Source organism: Cydia pomonella, chromosome 22, assembly GCF_033807575.1.
Source record: "Cydia pomonella isolate Wapato2018A chromosome 22, ilCydPomo1, whole genome shotgun sequence".
NCBI classification, from domain to species: domain Eukaryota; kingdom Metazoa; phylum Arthropoda; class Insecta; order Lepidoptera; family Tortricidae; genus Cydia; species Cydia pomonella.
Window position 1 is genome coordinate 12646658 of NC_084724.1, and position 16001 is coordinate 12662658.

General features: G+C 38.3%; 1 protein-coding gene across 4 annotated transcripts in view; it reads right to left on the minus strand.

The window, feature by feature from the left end:
- Positions 1-16001, minus strand: part of LOC133530240 (nucleolar protein 4) — a 186941-nt gene that overhangs the window by 84472 nt on the left and 86468 nt on the right. For all 4 annotated transcript variants that reach the window (XM_061868116.1, XM_061868114.1, XM_061868113.1 and 1 more), the window contains one exon: positions 14380-15216. In XM_061868116.1, the coding sequence (XP_061724100.1) occupies positions 14380-15216 (837 nt within the window). The remainder of the gene's footprint in view (positions 1-14379; positions 15217-16001) is intronic.

Below are 16001 nucleotides of genomic sequence, written 5' to 3' on the forward strand. Positions count from 1 at the left end.
ACATACACTAGTAATAACTACATACACTCATGAGAGTTATGTGTATGTAGCTACCACTGAGTGTACCCTGGTCCAGTGCACAAGAAGCTGACTGTCAAGCCTGTCAGCTATAATTGCCAGGAGACTGTTGCGGCGGCCTGCAGGCGCCGCAGCGCGGCCGCGCAGCGCGTGCGCATGATGGCCTGGAACCCGTCCACGCGCGCATCCGCGAACATCCCGGACGCGCTGCACCAGCGAGGCAACCGCAACAGTGCCCTGAAGGCATTGTTGTTAAATGCCCAGCATAACTAACTAACTAAGTTAGTAAGTTTGATGAATGATTAAATGAAATACTCAATATATAAGTAGTGCCGGATATATAAGGATACCTAGTCAGAAATTAATTTAACCGTATCAATATTAGAACTAGGAGTTAAACTTCAACTTTGCCCCTTTGTAAATCAAATAACTGATACACGTGCGGAAATGTCATCTCGTTTCGTTTAACTCGCCAAACGGTTCGAGCGAGAGGTCGCTCAGGATTCGAGAAGATTAACGTAAACGTTCTTTGAGTTTGGAAGCCTGTAAATGGCAAACCTGCATGGTGCAGTCACCGCGCGCACTGGCCGGTATTAAAAAATATGCCCTTTTCACTCGTCTTTTGTTTTCTTTGGGTGAAATTTTCTCGACAATTTGAAGGCGAATCGCACGACTCAAATTACATTTATCTAAAGTTATTAAAGCTTACACGCTGTATTGTTATTTAAAAAAGATTTCTTACTTAATGAACTGCCCCTAACGCAGGTAAAGATTGTATATATGTATAATAGTTTAAGTTCTGCTTGTGTTTTAACCTAATCCAAGTCTTATCTGTTCGTCACTGGTTCTTGTAACAGAATGAGGCTTGGGTTAGGTTCCGACCCGAAATTTAAGAACGCCCGATTGTGGCAGCCCTTTCTTCTCGTTTTAAATTGAAGACTACTTATTTCTTGACAATCGCTGCTGAAGTTTTCATCTGCTTGCGCCTGGTGGGACCGCATAGCCCTCAGTAGCACCTGCTGCCAGGATTCATCGTTTGGCTCGATGAAGATTCAGGAACGTTAAGGCCAGTGACGATATTTTATTGTACTTACATATTTTTACAGTTATATTTTTACTATAAGAACCTGGTTTCATTTAGTTATTACCGCTTTAGTTAGCCGGCTACAAGCCTAATACTAATAGTAATTAGCCTCTGACGCCTCCGTTGCTAAAATTTAAGATTGGAAGTTGCAACTATAGGTATTGGGTTACTGTTAATGTTGACTTGCGTTTTTTTTTATACTACGTCGGTGGCAAACAAGTATACGGCCCGCCTGATGGTAAGCAGTCTCCGAAGCCTATGTACGCCTGCCACTCCAGAGGAGCTACATGCGTGTTGCCGACCCCCCCCCCCCCCCCCCCCCTCCTCGTTGAGCTCAAGCAACCTTACTCACCGGCAGGAACACAACACTAATTGTGTTAATATTTTATTGTTATTTTGCCTCGTCCAGGAGCGAGTACAGCCTTGTAGGCAGCACCGCGCCTATAAAACCCAGTCGGGTCGGCTACAGTAATGATTTACGCTCCTTTAAAACATTTATCGAAACTCCTCGCTCGCTCACGCTTCCCTGATTTTTGTCTGCCCTAATCGATAAATCAACTAACTATTGAAATTTCGGATTTGCTGCGTTTGCTAGAAAATTCATTCCTATGTTATTTATTGGTACCCCACTTTATCTTATTGGAGGGATCCCAAGCCGTAGGTTACCGAGATACCGAAGGGGGTCTCGAGTTCATTTGTCAGACGCTATCTAAGAAGTAGAGTATCTTATATCAATATAGGGAACAAATTAAATTATTTTATTAAATATGTTGATATGTGTTTTTTTTAAGTAGTCACCCTATTATACATATATGAATTATAAACTAAAATAGATGTCGTATGATGTGATGTAAAAGCGGTGGTGGCGGTCGCGGGCTCAAATCCTGGCTCGTACGGTTTTCGGAACTTATGTACGAAATATCATTTGATATTTACTACTAGCTTTTCGGTTAAGGAAACATAGTGAGGAAACCTGCATACATCTGCGAAGAAATTCAAAGGTGTATGTGAAGTCCCCAATCTGCATTGGGGTAGCGTGGGGACTATAGCCCGAGCCCTCTCGCACATGAGAGGAGGCCTGTGCCCAGCAGTGGGACGTATTTAGGCTGAATTATTATTTCCTTTATTCCATTTTTTTCTTATTATTATTATTAGATGTCGTGTATACCCTAAAGATAATGTAAGAACCAAGTTTCGCAGTTGCGGAGACCGGATTCGAATCGGCATCTTGCGCTTATGCGGCTAAGGGGCATGACACACTGCGTCCGACGACACTATAATACGCGCTACAACGCTCAAATTTCGGAGCGACATACGAATCGGACGCAGTGTGTCATGCCCCTAACGCCCTGAACCCGACCTGGCTGCTGGAGAGCTTGATCACATATTCTGTAGTTTAAGTGTGAATACTTATGTCATATCGAAGGACGGCTCATCAAACCAATATGTTTTTAATTATCTTAATCAGCTAAAAGCTTTTCCCGGTAAAGCCTAAGCGTGCAATAAACCCACAATGGACCAGGGCATGTCCTTAAAATACCTTCAAAAGAGAGGTACGGGCATTGTGAATGTCATATCGCTTTGTGTGGTAGCGTAATACCTTCATGGGTAGGGCACAGCACAGCGGATGTCATTCCAGATCTAGAGCAGAGCCCAAATTTACTGGGGAAGTACCTCCACCTTACAGAAAACCGCAGCCAAATAACACTAGGCCCTAACTCATAGTGTTGTGTTCCTGTCGGTGAGTAAGGTTGCCAGAGCTCAACGAGTGTGCGGAGTGTTAGGGTTACTCATCTGGAGTTACAGGCGTCCATAGGCTACGGAGACTGCTTACCATCAGGCGGGCCGTATGCTTGTTTGCCACCGACGTAGTATTAAAAAAAATTTAACAGCATCGAGCCGCATGTCACATATGAGAATTCCCTCGTTAGTATGAAGATGCGTACGCATGCTTTTAGCTATACGCATCTTCATAATAGCGAGCGATGTCTCATATATAAAATGCGGCACGATGCTGTGATTCCACCCCAAATTGGTGCAATAATTTTCAAATAGAACTGCGGTTGCAACAGAAAGATAATATAGCATCATTTCATTTTGAAAATGACATGAGCCCGCTAACGATAAAGCGGCACGAACGTGCGTGTCTCGCGACCTCTGGTAATTTCGCTGAACTTATGTGACGGTTCGGGAAAAATAGCTACGTGAAAATATACAAAAAAGTTAAGCGAGAGAAATGGCTGAAAAGTAAAAATAGAAGAAATTCCAAAATGTTAGGTAAGACAAACATATAAATAGCCTAATAGCCTTTGTACTTAGCTTTTCCTAATTGTAAGTTCCTTTTATTATGTGTTTTTGTACGAGTAAAATAAAGAGTTTACTACTACTCTAAATAGGTACGTTTTTTAGGGCCTGTTTCACAAAGTCCAAGTATTGGATAGCTAATTAAGAAATAAATTAACTGCCAGATAAAGCATCCTGCAAAACTGGGCATTTTATCTATCTTATTTGAAGATTATGAAACGCCAACGATGACTTATTTAAAAAAAAAGTGGCAAGTAGCTTATTCAGACCTTTACTTGGACATTGTGAAACAGGCCATGACTTTTTAACTTAACTTTGAACGCCGATACCTATATATTTTAGACCATGTTAATTTAACATGAAAATCTGTCAGCACCTTGGACGTTAAGAAATTCAGTTGCTCTCAAAAAGATCACCCCTTCCTTGCTGCAATAAGCAAAGAAACTGCATTTAATTGACCGCTAGTAGCTTTTTACTTATCCCATGAACGTTTGCACCCCTTCCTTGTATGCCTATAGACATTATTTTAAGTCACATCAGCATTTCGGTATGAATGAATGATTTCCGCGCATTCTTGGCACCATCTTCAAGAATCCTTAGTTTTTCTCTTCGATACCGGAGCGTTCACCAAACAATTCATCAAGCGTGTCGAATTTAAGGATAAGCACAGTGCCGTGCCAAGTCGGGGCGCCGAGCCAGTCGCAAATAAATGCCAGTTAAAACCCTTGCGCCGGGGGTGGCGCCCACCCCGTTGTCATTTACCCTACTTACCGTCGCTACCAGGCTAGCATACAAGCAGCGGAGAATTTTAACGGAATTAGTCGCGAGCTCGCCGCCTGCAGGGCGCCGCAGTAAATTCACCACACATGTAGGTACTAGGAGCGAGGGAGCGGCCGCCCACCTCCACTCCTAGTTTTAGCGCCTAGTAACTCGGCAGCACGAGGTGTCTACACGCAATGCCGCAAAAAACAGTTTCCCGGCCCCAAAGTCTTGTTAACGCTACCCTGCTACCGTTATTTGTTGACCTACTTCGGCGCAATCCGAATGACAGCATTGACAGCTCCCTTTGACCGTCAGTTAGACACGTGTTCAAATAAATACGATAAAATTAAAACAAATTCAAATACTAATCGCTTATAGAAAATTGAATCTTTCGACGTTTGAATAAATTCTAAAATCGTTTGCGAAATTTAGTTTCGTGTGCATGCTAACCGCGCGGATCGCAGCAGGGGTCCGAACGACCCTCTGGTTAATATCGGCTGATCGATCGCCTAAACTTAATTATGTCACGGCTCAAGGTCGGATGTGATGCATATCGGGAAAATAACCTTTAAAAACTCGCATTCTTTAGATAAAATATGAAAACAAGGCCTAGTTTCAAGGTAATAAAGTCTTGAATTGAATCGAACGGTAACAGCTAAAGACTTTGTGTAAGTTACAGTTTAATACGTAAGTGCGTACAGCAAATTGCTTTTCGAAGGGGAGTTCCTATTTCTATGAATAACTGAATTGTGTTTGATTGCTATCTTGAGGAGATAATTTGTTTTGAAATTTGAAACGAGAAAGGCGTGAAAGTTAAACTTAAGTACATAATTATTCAATTCAATTTAAAAATAACGTAATTCGAACACTATGCTAAATCTCAATTTTGTGCATAATAAAGTAATTTTTATCCCCCGACGCACAAAAAGGGGTGTCATATGCTTAACGTCAATGTCTGTCGGTATGTCTGTCTGTCTGTGGCATCGTAGCTCTTCAACGGATGGGCCGATTTCGATGCAGCTTCTTTTACGTGAAAGTTTTAATTTTAAATATAGCAGAATGTTTTGGTGGTGAGAAAGAGTAATTTTCTTCGTGTATGTGCATATATAGTTGACTATATAAATATACTTATATTTATTTGGTACACTCTTCTCCTCAAACGGCTTGGTGGATTTTAACACGTATTTCATTGGATTAACTCGTACTCATATATGCATCAAATTAACAGTAAAATATATAATTTTCATATCTGCAGTACCTAGTCTTAACTTTTACAGTCGTACATTCCAAACTCAGTATAAATCCATCTAGCAAAAATAGTTCACACGATACCGACTTTCTGAGCACCCCAAACGAATTCTCAAAGTTCGGCAAATATTCAATGGGCAAACATTCCTCGCCTGCAATAACATAGCGAGTAATCTGCTGGATCAAAGCGGCCACACGCCAAGTGCTGGCTAAAATAGCCTGTTGTGTTATTAACAATGGTGGAGAGCGCTGGAAGAGCCAGCAGAAGCGGCCATATAAATAAATAAATAAATAAATATTAGTCAATACTAATGACATTATTAGTCAATACTAAGTCCCACAGTAAGCTCAAAAAGGCTTGTGTTGTGGGTACTTAGACAACGATATATATAATATATAAATACTTAAATACATAGAAACCACCCATGACTTAGGAACAAATATTCATGCTCATCACACAAATAATATACCCTTACCAGGATTTTAACCTTTTGAACGCCGCTTAGGATGTCATCGGACGTGCCCGTGTCGCCGCCTATACTAAGTAATAACAAACTGTGTAGTGCTTGCCACATAACTTACGATAAAATATTTTATTGTTTATAGTTTACAGTGATTAACTTCATTTTTTACAACCTTATCATTAAAAAAAAATATTATAATAATTAAATCACGTTTACCAATGTCTTTTTTATGGTTTCGTCCCTTTATTAATGGATTGAATCTGTGAATTTTACCAGCTATGCAAATTTATTGATGGACTTTGCTACATCACTATTATTTTTTATTTCGTATCTGTGACGTCATGAGCGGTCTACTATTTCAGACATTGGCGAAGGCTTCATTGTATTTTCGTTGATAAGTTGACACTAGTAGGGAGAGGATTGATCACATTAGAAACGTATCGAATCTGAAAATTTCAACGTTGTTTGGCATAATAAATCATAAAATTTTACACAGTAACACAATTCTTTGTTAAATAAATATTGTAAACTCAATATTATTATAGTTTTCAAAGTTTTAAAACTACTAAACAGTACCTTCTTATATATTTTGTTGACCTAACATAACTTTGAAATATCGAGTACTCTACACCACTAAAATTTTCTAAGTTATATCTTTGACGTCACATGCGGTCTCATTTTTAAGACGACGGCGTAGTCTGTATTGATTATTATTGCGGAATATAATAACTTAGTAGGGATTACCGATGAACCACGATAACAGAGTCTCGCCTTATTTATCGATTCAAATATCTATCATCGATGAAAAAAACCGACTTCACGAAACCCTGGAAGGTAGGCACTAGTACAATTCAAATATATTTATTTCTAAGTTCAACTTTGAAAACGTCCAAGGACTCAATATGTCCAAGTGTCAAAATGTCCAAGGGTCAAAACATCCATGGAATCAAAATGTCCAAAGAGTAAATGGTAAAGTGGAACTGCTTGGATCGGGATCACAATGACAAGGATTAGGTACTCGATCATTTACTGCGAGGCCATCATGGCATGTCGTTTTCGTCTTCATTTTCGTCCGCTCCTTCTAAAATTCTAATTAATTCTTCAGCGGACGACATTGTAGAATAATAGACAACTTACGTCATAATTTTATAAGAACATATCGAAGTGATAAAATAGGTTAGCTAAGTAAGGTCAGTCGCATGCATAAATCTTACGTCGTAAATCTAAACATCGAATGAGAAAGTCGACGTAGATATTTCAATACCAATCATCGTCACATCACTGGTGTCTTTTAAATAAGACTTTGGCTACGAGACTTGGGGTAAAATCATACATAATCTAATGGTATAATTAAAGTTTATTTTCAACTAGAAAATATAATAAAATCAACAGATCAGTCTCACTGTTACTTAATTAACAATTACTGCGACTTACTTATGCAAAGAACCAAAGTAAACTTTATTAAAGTAAAGAATGTCTTGAGAAAAACATGAAAAAAATGTCTTATTTATCAGACTGCAGCGACACGAGCTGGGTATTGATTGTCTGATATATCAGACTACGGCGGTCAAAAGGTTAACCCGGGACCATCAGCTTCATAGGCAGGGTCACTACCCACTAGGCCAGAGCGGTCGTCAAATTATATATAATATTAAGTGACTAATAGACGGTATTTTTAAAATAGTGGCTCTAAAAGCTGTAGACCTCGTAAAACGTCACGTCACCACCTTTTTAAAAAGCTGAGACCCCAAAATATGTCTATATAATTATCAAGCCCGCTCACCAAGTTTCACGAGAATCTGTTGAAAAATTAATATACATACGAAAGTATTTTTGCCCAAGCTGAAACGGAGGCCTTCGCTTATGCTTCGGTCATATAATTATTATGTATCCTATGTATTTATTAGTACATTGGTGAACTAACGTAGTGTATTAATACAAAATTGTGTGTTTATATAGTACAGTAGTTATCATCGCTGAAAAAAATGAATAACATAGGGGAGAACTATTTTTATACCTATAAAGTATATATAAAGGTGATATTTAAGATTAAGTGTTACCACTTTACGATTAGACTTAGAAAAATATTTGAAATTGATTTTTATCTACTATTAGTGACTTAATTTACTTTTATAGACCAGAGTCGCAATCCTAGAAGACATTAGAGGGGTTGATAACTATTAACTAATCTGTTATACCATCATACCAGTAAGTTAGGTACCGACTGATCGGTCGATGATATAGCTAATAAGCTATGCTTAGGTGTTCTGTGTATAGCTATGTTGTTAGAAACTTGTATCTCAGGTGCGAATGACTTATTTACATGACATATACTAACGTGTATTCGTGTACCTGCCAAATAAGATGCACGAGAATAATATTAGTAGGTGGGATTGAGGCAAATGAGGCAAATTAAACATTATCACAACATCATGAAAATGTTTATGATTTTTATATTTATTTCATCAAACCAACGAACTCTTTTGGTTAACTTCCATTTTATTACTATTTGTTTCAATTTATGTAGTAAAATAGTAGCTTCATAATAATTATAAGCCTTCGGCTTAAGTTGGATCTCTTGGTAGCATATTCTCTAGCGTAGATTAGTCAGGACCAACGGCTACTGTGTACGACAAATAAGGTTTACCCATTAGCGATTCCCAAGTTTTTATAACACTTCTAATTATTTTGCCTTATATGTAAAATGCTAGTGAGATAGATAAGAAAGAGCCTAGGTATACTAAGTTTTAGAGTAGTTAGGTCACTTTAAGATCGAGATGTCAGAGTAAAGTATGAGCTCTAGTCGACATTCCACGGACCACACATTGCGCTTCCTATAAAAAAGGCTTTGTCATAGTTTCTATTTATTTTATTGTGCGTATGAGTCGAGCCGACGTCTAACTTCGACCATTTTTATGGGTGCTAGAAACACATCCAATGCGTTAATTACCTACGCATCGTATATCAAAACTTCTAAATATTTTGCATCTGCAAGTATAGATTGAAACTAATGAGTATTTTAAGTGTGCTAACTAGGTTTACAACAACTAAAAGAAGCATCTTATAAGCAGAGCACAAAACACGTAGCCTTCGATACTTCTCAAGTAAGATCAATACAAAAACACTTACAGTTTTTAGCATTAAAATAGTCGAACGGAGCGCAAAAACAACATCAAAAAAGTTTATTTATTATCCCTTGATTTGATTTTTTTTTTCCACACTTACAACTATTTTTACAGGTACTAAACCTAAGACAATAGTGTAACTACTTATATATAAATATTTAATACGGTATACATTTTAGGGACAGTATCCCTAACAATAACAAGTATCTTAAACGCGCTGGAAAATCTCAATAACCCCGACAAAAAGCCCATCCATCCTCTCTATATCCCTGTCTCAGTACCCGAGAAAAAAGGGGGGAGGGTCGAATATCCCACAAGGGGGGCCGCAATGGACTGAAGGAGCCCCAATCAATCTTACAAGTCGCGACGAAGGGGGCGCCACTTTCGGGGGCCGAGGGACGGTACCCTCTTATGGACGGGCCGGCTGACCCTTAGGGCGGATGGACCAAAAGGACGGTACTAACTTTTGTGGATTTTAACAGGTTCATTTTGTGTGCGGGAAATGTGCAAGTTGGCAAATTACTTGTAAACTATTAGTGGTTTGTTTACGCTTTTGAGTATAAGCTGTGTTTATGTGTTTTAGCATGTTTCTAAACAAAACGAAAGTTACAAAAGTTAAAGGTAATTTAATTCACTCAGTACTTACAAAACTTCATGACAGTTATATATCTTTTTACATCTTTTGCATGATTTCAAAAGTATATATATATAATTATATTTAATTTATACATGCCTAATGTATACGTTTTTCGGGAAAAGTGGTTTTTAATAAGAAATTTACTGTTTATTAATTTATATCAAACTACTCTACTTAATTCGTAAGATATTTATACTTGTATTAAGTTTCTACCTACATATATTATAAAACCTACATTGCATGAAGATTGAAAAGTAATAACTATCAAAATCGCCGTTGGAAACGCATAATGATCCCCTAACCGCTTTATCGCTATGTTAACACGCCTGTCGCAGCTTCACATCCATTATTTAACGCTCAAGATCATTAAAAGCGAATGGCAAAAAACAGCGTCATCAGAAACTCAGTAGCCGCCTTCTCCACCGGGCCCCGTTTTTGTGTCTTGTCTAATACCGTGACGCCCCCCTTGATGAAAGGGGGGCCCCCACCGCTCGGAGCGAGAAAAATGAGTTAGAAAAGATGCGGTGCCCGATTATGGCGTGACGCTCTGGTCCTTTGTGTGGGACATTCGTCTGAATCAGTCGTGGGTCGCAGAGGACGCCTCGGGCAGCAGGGTCGCCCAGGTACCGCTCCGATGTCAGCCTGGCAGGCTTTATATGTTGGAAATTGTTTAACTAATGCAAAATGTACTTATGAAAAGTTACGTGTACCTACATGGAGTCTGCCTGTTAAAGCAAAGTTGTTAAAAGTAGCCATGTAAGTAATCGAGTATCTTGAACATAATTAGTTATTTAAAGATAAACAAAGCCTTGCTTAAAAATATGGCTATAAAAATATAACATCATGACACGTGTTTGATTAATGTGTATTATATGCACTAAACTGTGGTGTATCTGCGTATTGTAGGTGACATTATTTGTTAGAGAGTCACAAACCAATTATATTTATACATATTGTTAGGATCATTATTTATGCTTATGTTTTACCTATTCTTATTTTTACTTATGACTAGCTTATAAAAGAGTGTCAATTGACTCTTAAAAAGAGGTGGGTAAACAGAGACAAGCGGCCAGTTCGAGTACGGATAATTTATAGTGAAGACATCTTGGAATATTAATTGTAAATTAGTTGTTATTATGTTCGTAAAAGTTAAAATATTGGTACAATTCGTTTTAATCATCAATCCGGTAATATCCCAATAACATAAGTATATAAGTAAGTAAGTAAATATTCTTTATTGCACCAACAATTATACATTTTACATACATGTAAAACTACAAAAGAATTTTAAAGGAAAACAGAACCAGGTAACAACAGGCGCTCTTATCGCTAAAAAGCGATCTCTTCCAGACAACCTTTACGTAGCAGGAAATTTAGAACTCATACAAAAGTCAACAGGTAGTGCAAGGAGCTAAATATGGAGACTATTAAACACAAACACTCATACTACTTATATAAGTATATACTTATGTAACATATGTGGAAGTTTAAAAAAAACTGTGCGATTTATGTATCATATTCTCATGAACGTACCTACAAGCCTATAAAAATAATCATATTCACTACGAAATACTTTTATTTGGCATGATAAAACATTAAGGCGAATTGAGAACCTACCCTTCCTCGAAATGTTAAAAATAACTTGTAATAATGGAAACAAATCCTACATAAATAAGAGTTTAATATAGACCCCGATGAAAGGAGTCCCGATGGCATGGGGATGCGCTGTGGGCGGCACATCCGGGGGCTAATGAATTAAGCTACTTCCATACGTACTTACCTACCACTGTGCCCCTTGCCTACATACTACCTACTATAGTTCGTGCCATCCACGACGACGGGCAGATTTTTCAAATTCGGCGTTTAATAACATGATATTACGAGTCAAGCCATGTGTCGTGGTGAATGACACGATCTATATGCCGTTAAACACCAACATTTCTCAGGTAACAAAGAAAGAAAGTACTTACTTACGAAGTACAAACGTAATATTATAAGAACAGTTAAAACTGTTAGCGTTTTAGGTTATTTCGTACCTTTTTATGCTCTTTTGATTGTAAATGGGACCTAAATACCATATTATATATACTATACTATGTAAATTTTATTTTTCTTGACATGTTATCTGTTTGTATGTTTTTATTTTCCTGACATCTATTTTTCTAGTGTGTAAGCGAATTGGTGTAGTACTGTAAGCTTGCACTGTGTTAAATAAATAAAATGACTAAAATTATTATATTACACAATGAGAACGGTAAAGGAGAAATTGTATTTAACTTGGCAAACAAATTGTATTAAGTACTTACTTATAAAAAATTCTACTTATAATATTAGCAAAAACCAAAAAAATCCCCAAATTGCAGTAAGGAAATGTTTAGCTCCTGAAGTAATGCTAGATTGTGCTGCAAATTGTGCAAATTCTAGTTATACAATGTTCTTCAAATTATCAGATCACAAAAAATACAGTCGTTACAGTTATACATTTTATAACACCCCTTTGTTTCAATACTATGACCCAGTGAAAGTGAATCAGGTGGCCGAGTGGTTTTAGGCATCTGTCGCGATTGCAGAGGACGTTGGTTCGATTCCAGCCTTGGGCACTGAAAGCCTTAGTCACTTTTTCTTTCGTATGTGGCATTTATTTCAGTTTACTTCAATTTACCCCTTCGTTACGTAAGAAGTTAATAATTAATAAATAAATATAAATATTACTTATATGTTAACGGCACCTATCATGGAACATTTAAGAGAAAATTTGGAGTGTTTTTGATATTTCACCGACACCTGTAAAATTTCTGACGCATTAAGCTTTAAAAGTTGAATGTCCAATTTCGTCCTTTATGTTTTCTATGTATTTAATGAAAGCTACTGCAATTGGTTTTCATATCATTAACCAATTTGTATTGTATTGTATTGTGTTTTTTGCTCCAGTCATGGAATGTATGGCGCCATTCATTTTCAAAATAACAAATATGATGAAAAATTAAACGATTAAAAATTGATGGTAAATACTTGTTTTACAGGATTTGTCTATACCATTCCATTACTGGTGCCTGTTCCATTATAGGGGTGTTTACTATAGGACATCCCACAGTAACCTCAATAAGGCTTGTGTTGAGGGTACTTAGACAACGATATATATAATATGTAAATATTGATAAATATGTACTTAAATACATAAAAAACATGACTCAGGAACAAAAATCCGTGTTCATCACACGAATAAACGCCCTTACCAGAATTTGAACACAGGACCATCGGCTTCATAGGCAGGGTCACTACCCACTCGGCCAGACAGGTCGGTTAAAAATTAAAACCAAATTCTGTGTGTCAACTTACACCGCCAGAACGAACTTCCGAGTCGAGATTCAGAGCTTCATTAAAGTTAAAATTCATAATTTGCTGATCCACCATAAAATGGGTGAGCCTATGCAAAAAGTTGAATCTGAAACTAACACACAACTCCGTATCAGATCGAATAGAGTTTCGAAATCATAACCCTCGGGTACAAAGGGTGGATTGCTCCCACAAAGGCGCGCTTGCGGGCCTGACTACCGACCACCGCAGTTTTATGCCGCCTTAGTTGGCAGAAGTTTAAGCTAGGGTTAAATGCGGTCGAACCCGCAAAATTTATATTTGTTTAGAGAAAAAGGTCTGCTCGTGTAACCCAGGGTGGGTTACCCTGCCCTATCATGAAACGGGATTTTACACATCAATACGTTTTACAGCAAAGTTTCGGCGTCAGCGAATAGATAGTCATTAATTCACTTACTATAACTAAATTACTAATATTAGTTGTCTGTGGAATGTTTCGACAAAACCATTGGCGCATGCAATACGGGTGAAATCATTGACAATAACAATTAAATTTAAAAAAAACCCTACGCATTATAGCAAAAAAAAAAACATTTTATACCAAAAATACCTTACATCATTTCGGGAAAGAAACTCTACTGGATCGATTTTTATTAAACATAGCTACCGCAAGGAAACTCGCTTTCACGTAAATAAAAACGTATCGAAATTGGTTCTTCCGTTTGAGAGCTACGATGCCACAGACAGACATTGGCGTCAAGCATATGTTTATAAGTATTCACTTAAAACATAGTTAGATCGATGTATAACAATATTTGCAAGATTTTTTTATCATTTATCGCTAAAGATTGCACTAAGCCTAGCAACTGCGAGACTTATTGCCCATCAGATATAATTTAGTTGTTTAATTATTGAACCGGGTTTTCCTTATAAGTATAAACAAGGTGTTTATCAAGGTCTAGTCATTCTTTTACGATTGGTGCGTCCCGTAGTTCAGTATCCTTCATAAATATTCAGCTCGCATAGAGTGACCAACCGACGATGAAAAAATGCTTAGCTCACCTTTCTGAAGACACGACGTGCAGTTTCTATTATCCTAATTAAATAAATATTATAAATCGAGTTCGTACGTATTAGGAATGCAGTAAAATGTCCATTGTCCGCCGGTCTAGGCGTGCCCTTAACGAACCAAATTTTTCCTGATTAGAAATCATATTCTCAGTGACCAGTTGAAGGCATACTTTCTAATTAGGAACGATTTGAAAGTTTACGACTGTTACCAGCATCGCTAGGCCGGCGGAGAATGATGATTTTACTGCATTCTTAACGCGAACGAACTTATAGTCCCACAGTAATGATATACTTTAATCGATATGAGACATAAACACCTAAAGGCTAGTCATATGATCATGCAAAACTTACCTTATTTTCCATGTCCAGTCGTTCTTGATACGCCATACTCCGCATATGCTTGAGATACGCTGTCGTTATGGGCACGCTGTAATCCACCTCCTCCCCGCCGAAGTATACCCCTCCGTCTGGCCGCCACGGCTTTGGAAACCGTCCGAACGAATTGGAATACTCTAAACTCGAAGGCAACAACTTCTTTCTAGGCGGAGATGCCGACTTTGGAGGGTCTTTAGACGTTAAGTTAGCGACGTCCAACGGATTATACTTCTTCTGTTTCTTATCATCAGTCTTTTCTTCTTTAACTCTTACGATTTCTTTATCTTTGTCACAATCTTCGTCTTTCGGAATGACACTAGGGACAGGGCTGTCACTTTTGACATCTTCTACGTCGATCAGGCTGTTCTCATCTTTGTCGATCTCCGGGTCGGTTCTGACGGGTTCTTCTTCTCTAAACGGCGGTTCGACGGGCGAACTTCTGCTGAATAAGGGATTTGAGTCAAAACCGTTGACTTTCTTTGATGTCAACTCTATATACGTAGGTTCCTGGTCTTCAGAGTCTGTCGCTTTTGGGCTTTCTACTTTTTTAAGAGGCTGGAGTTCGGTGTAGTCGAATTTGGGTTCGTAGGGGTAGTTGGAGTGTGCCGCGTCTATTTCTGATTCCCAGTTTCTGGTGTAATCGGTGGGGCAGTGAGGTAGGAAGGGTAGGTATGTGGGGTGCCGTGTGGGGGAGGGAGAGGGAGTGGGGAGGGGTGGTGGGGAGGCGCTGCGCGGGCGCCGTGCGCATTCAGCGCATCCGGTGAGGAAGCGCGTGACTGCCTCCCGGGGTAGGAACGCGTACGTCTCCGTTATCTGCGGGCGAAAACATTCACGATTACTAGGACACATCAATTACTTACGTACTAGTTAGAGTAGGTACTTACCTAAGACTATTCGCTCTCACCACGCGTACTCTAAGAGTTTACGCATCTTGAATCACAAAGCTTATCAACAAGAGAAAAGATCGGCTGAATATATGACGCCTCAGTCCTCTGTTATGTACTTTTAATTATACTCCTATATACCAGAGAAATTGGAATAAATTGATATATAAGTACCAGTGCGGTCTATTGTCAGTGCGTAACATTGTTTAGAAGGGGGTGTTGTTTACAAAGAAACCGGACAGTGCCGGAAGCGTCCACAATCAATTGTCCCCACTCGGGAGATACTGATTATCTGCCCAGTTTTTGAGTAGAAGATGTACTCCGTCACGCTACGCATATCAATCCCATGCACCGATGAGAAACTCATTCAAATATATACCCTATTCTCGCTGAATAAAGTATCTACTTGTTCAAACTGGGCTTTTAGGGTTGTTCTGCGTGCTGGGTGACCACATGTAATAGTAAGGAAATGAGTTTGTAACATTTAGTTAAATCAAGAAGAAAATAGGTTGTATGATATGTTGAAACGTCGTAAAAGGTTTGAAATCTGTCTGCTTAGTATACTTTTTATTTGAAGCAGGTATAGGTAAGTGTAATTTGCATCCGCATGTAGGTAATGTAGGTATTTATATAGACTTAGATAAACTAACTGTGCTTTTGCCAAATATTTTTATCCGTAGGTAGGTTACGGGCTTAGCATATTAGAAAAATTGT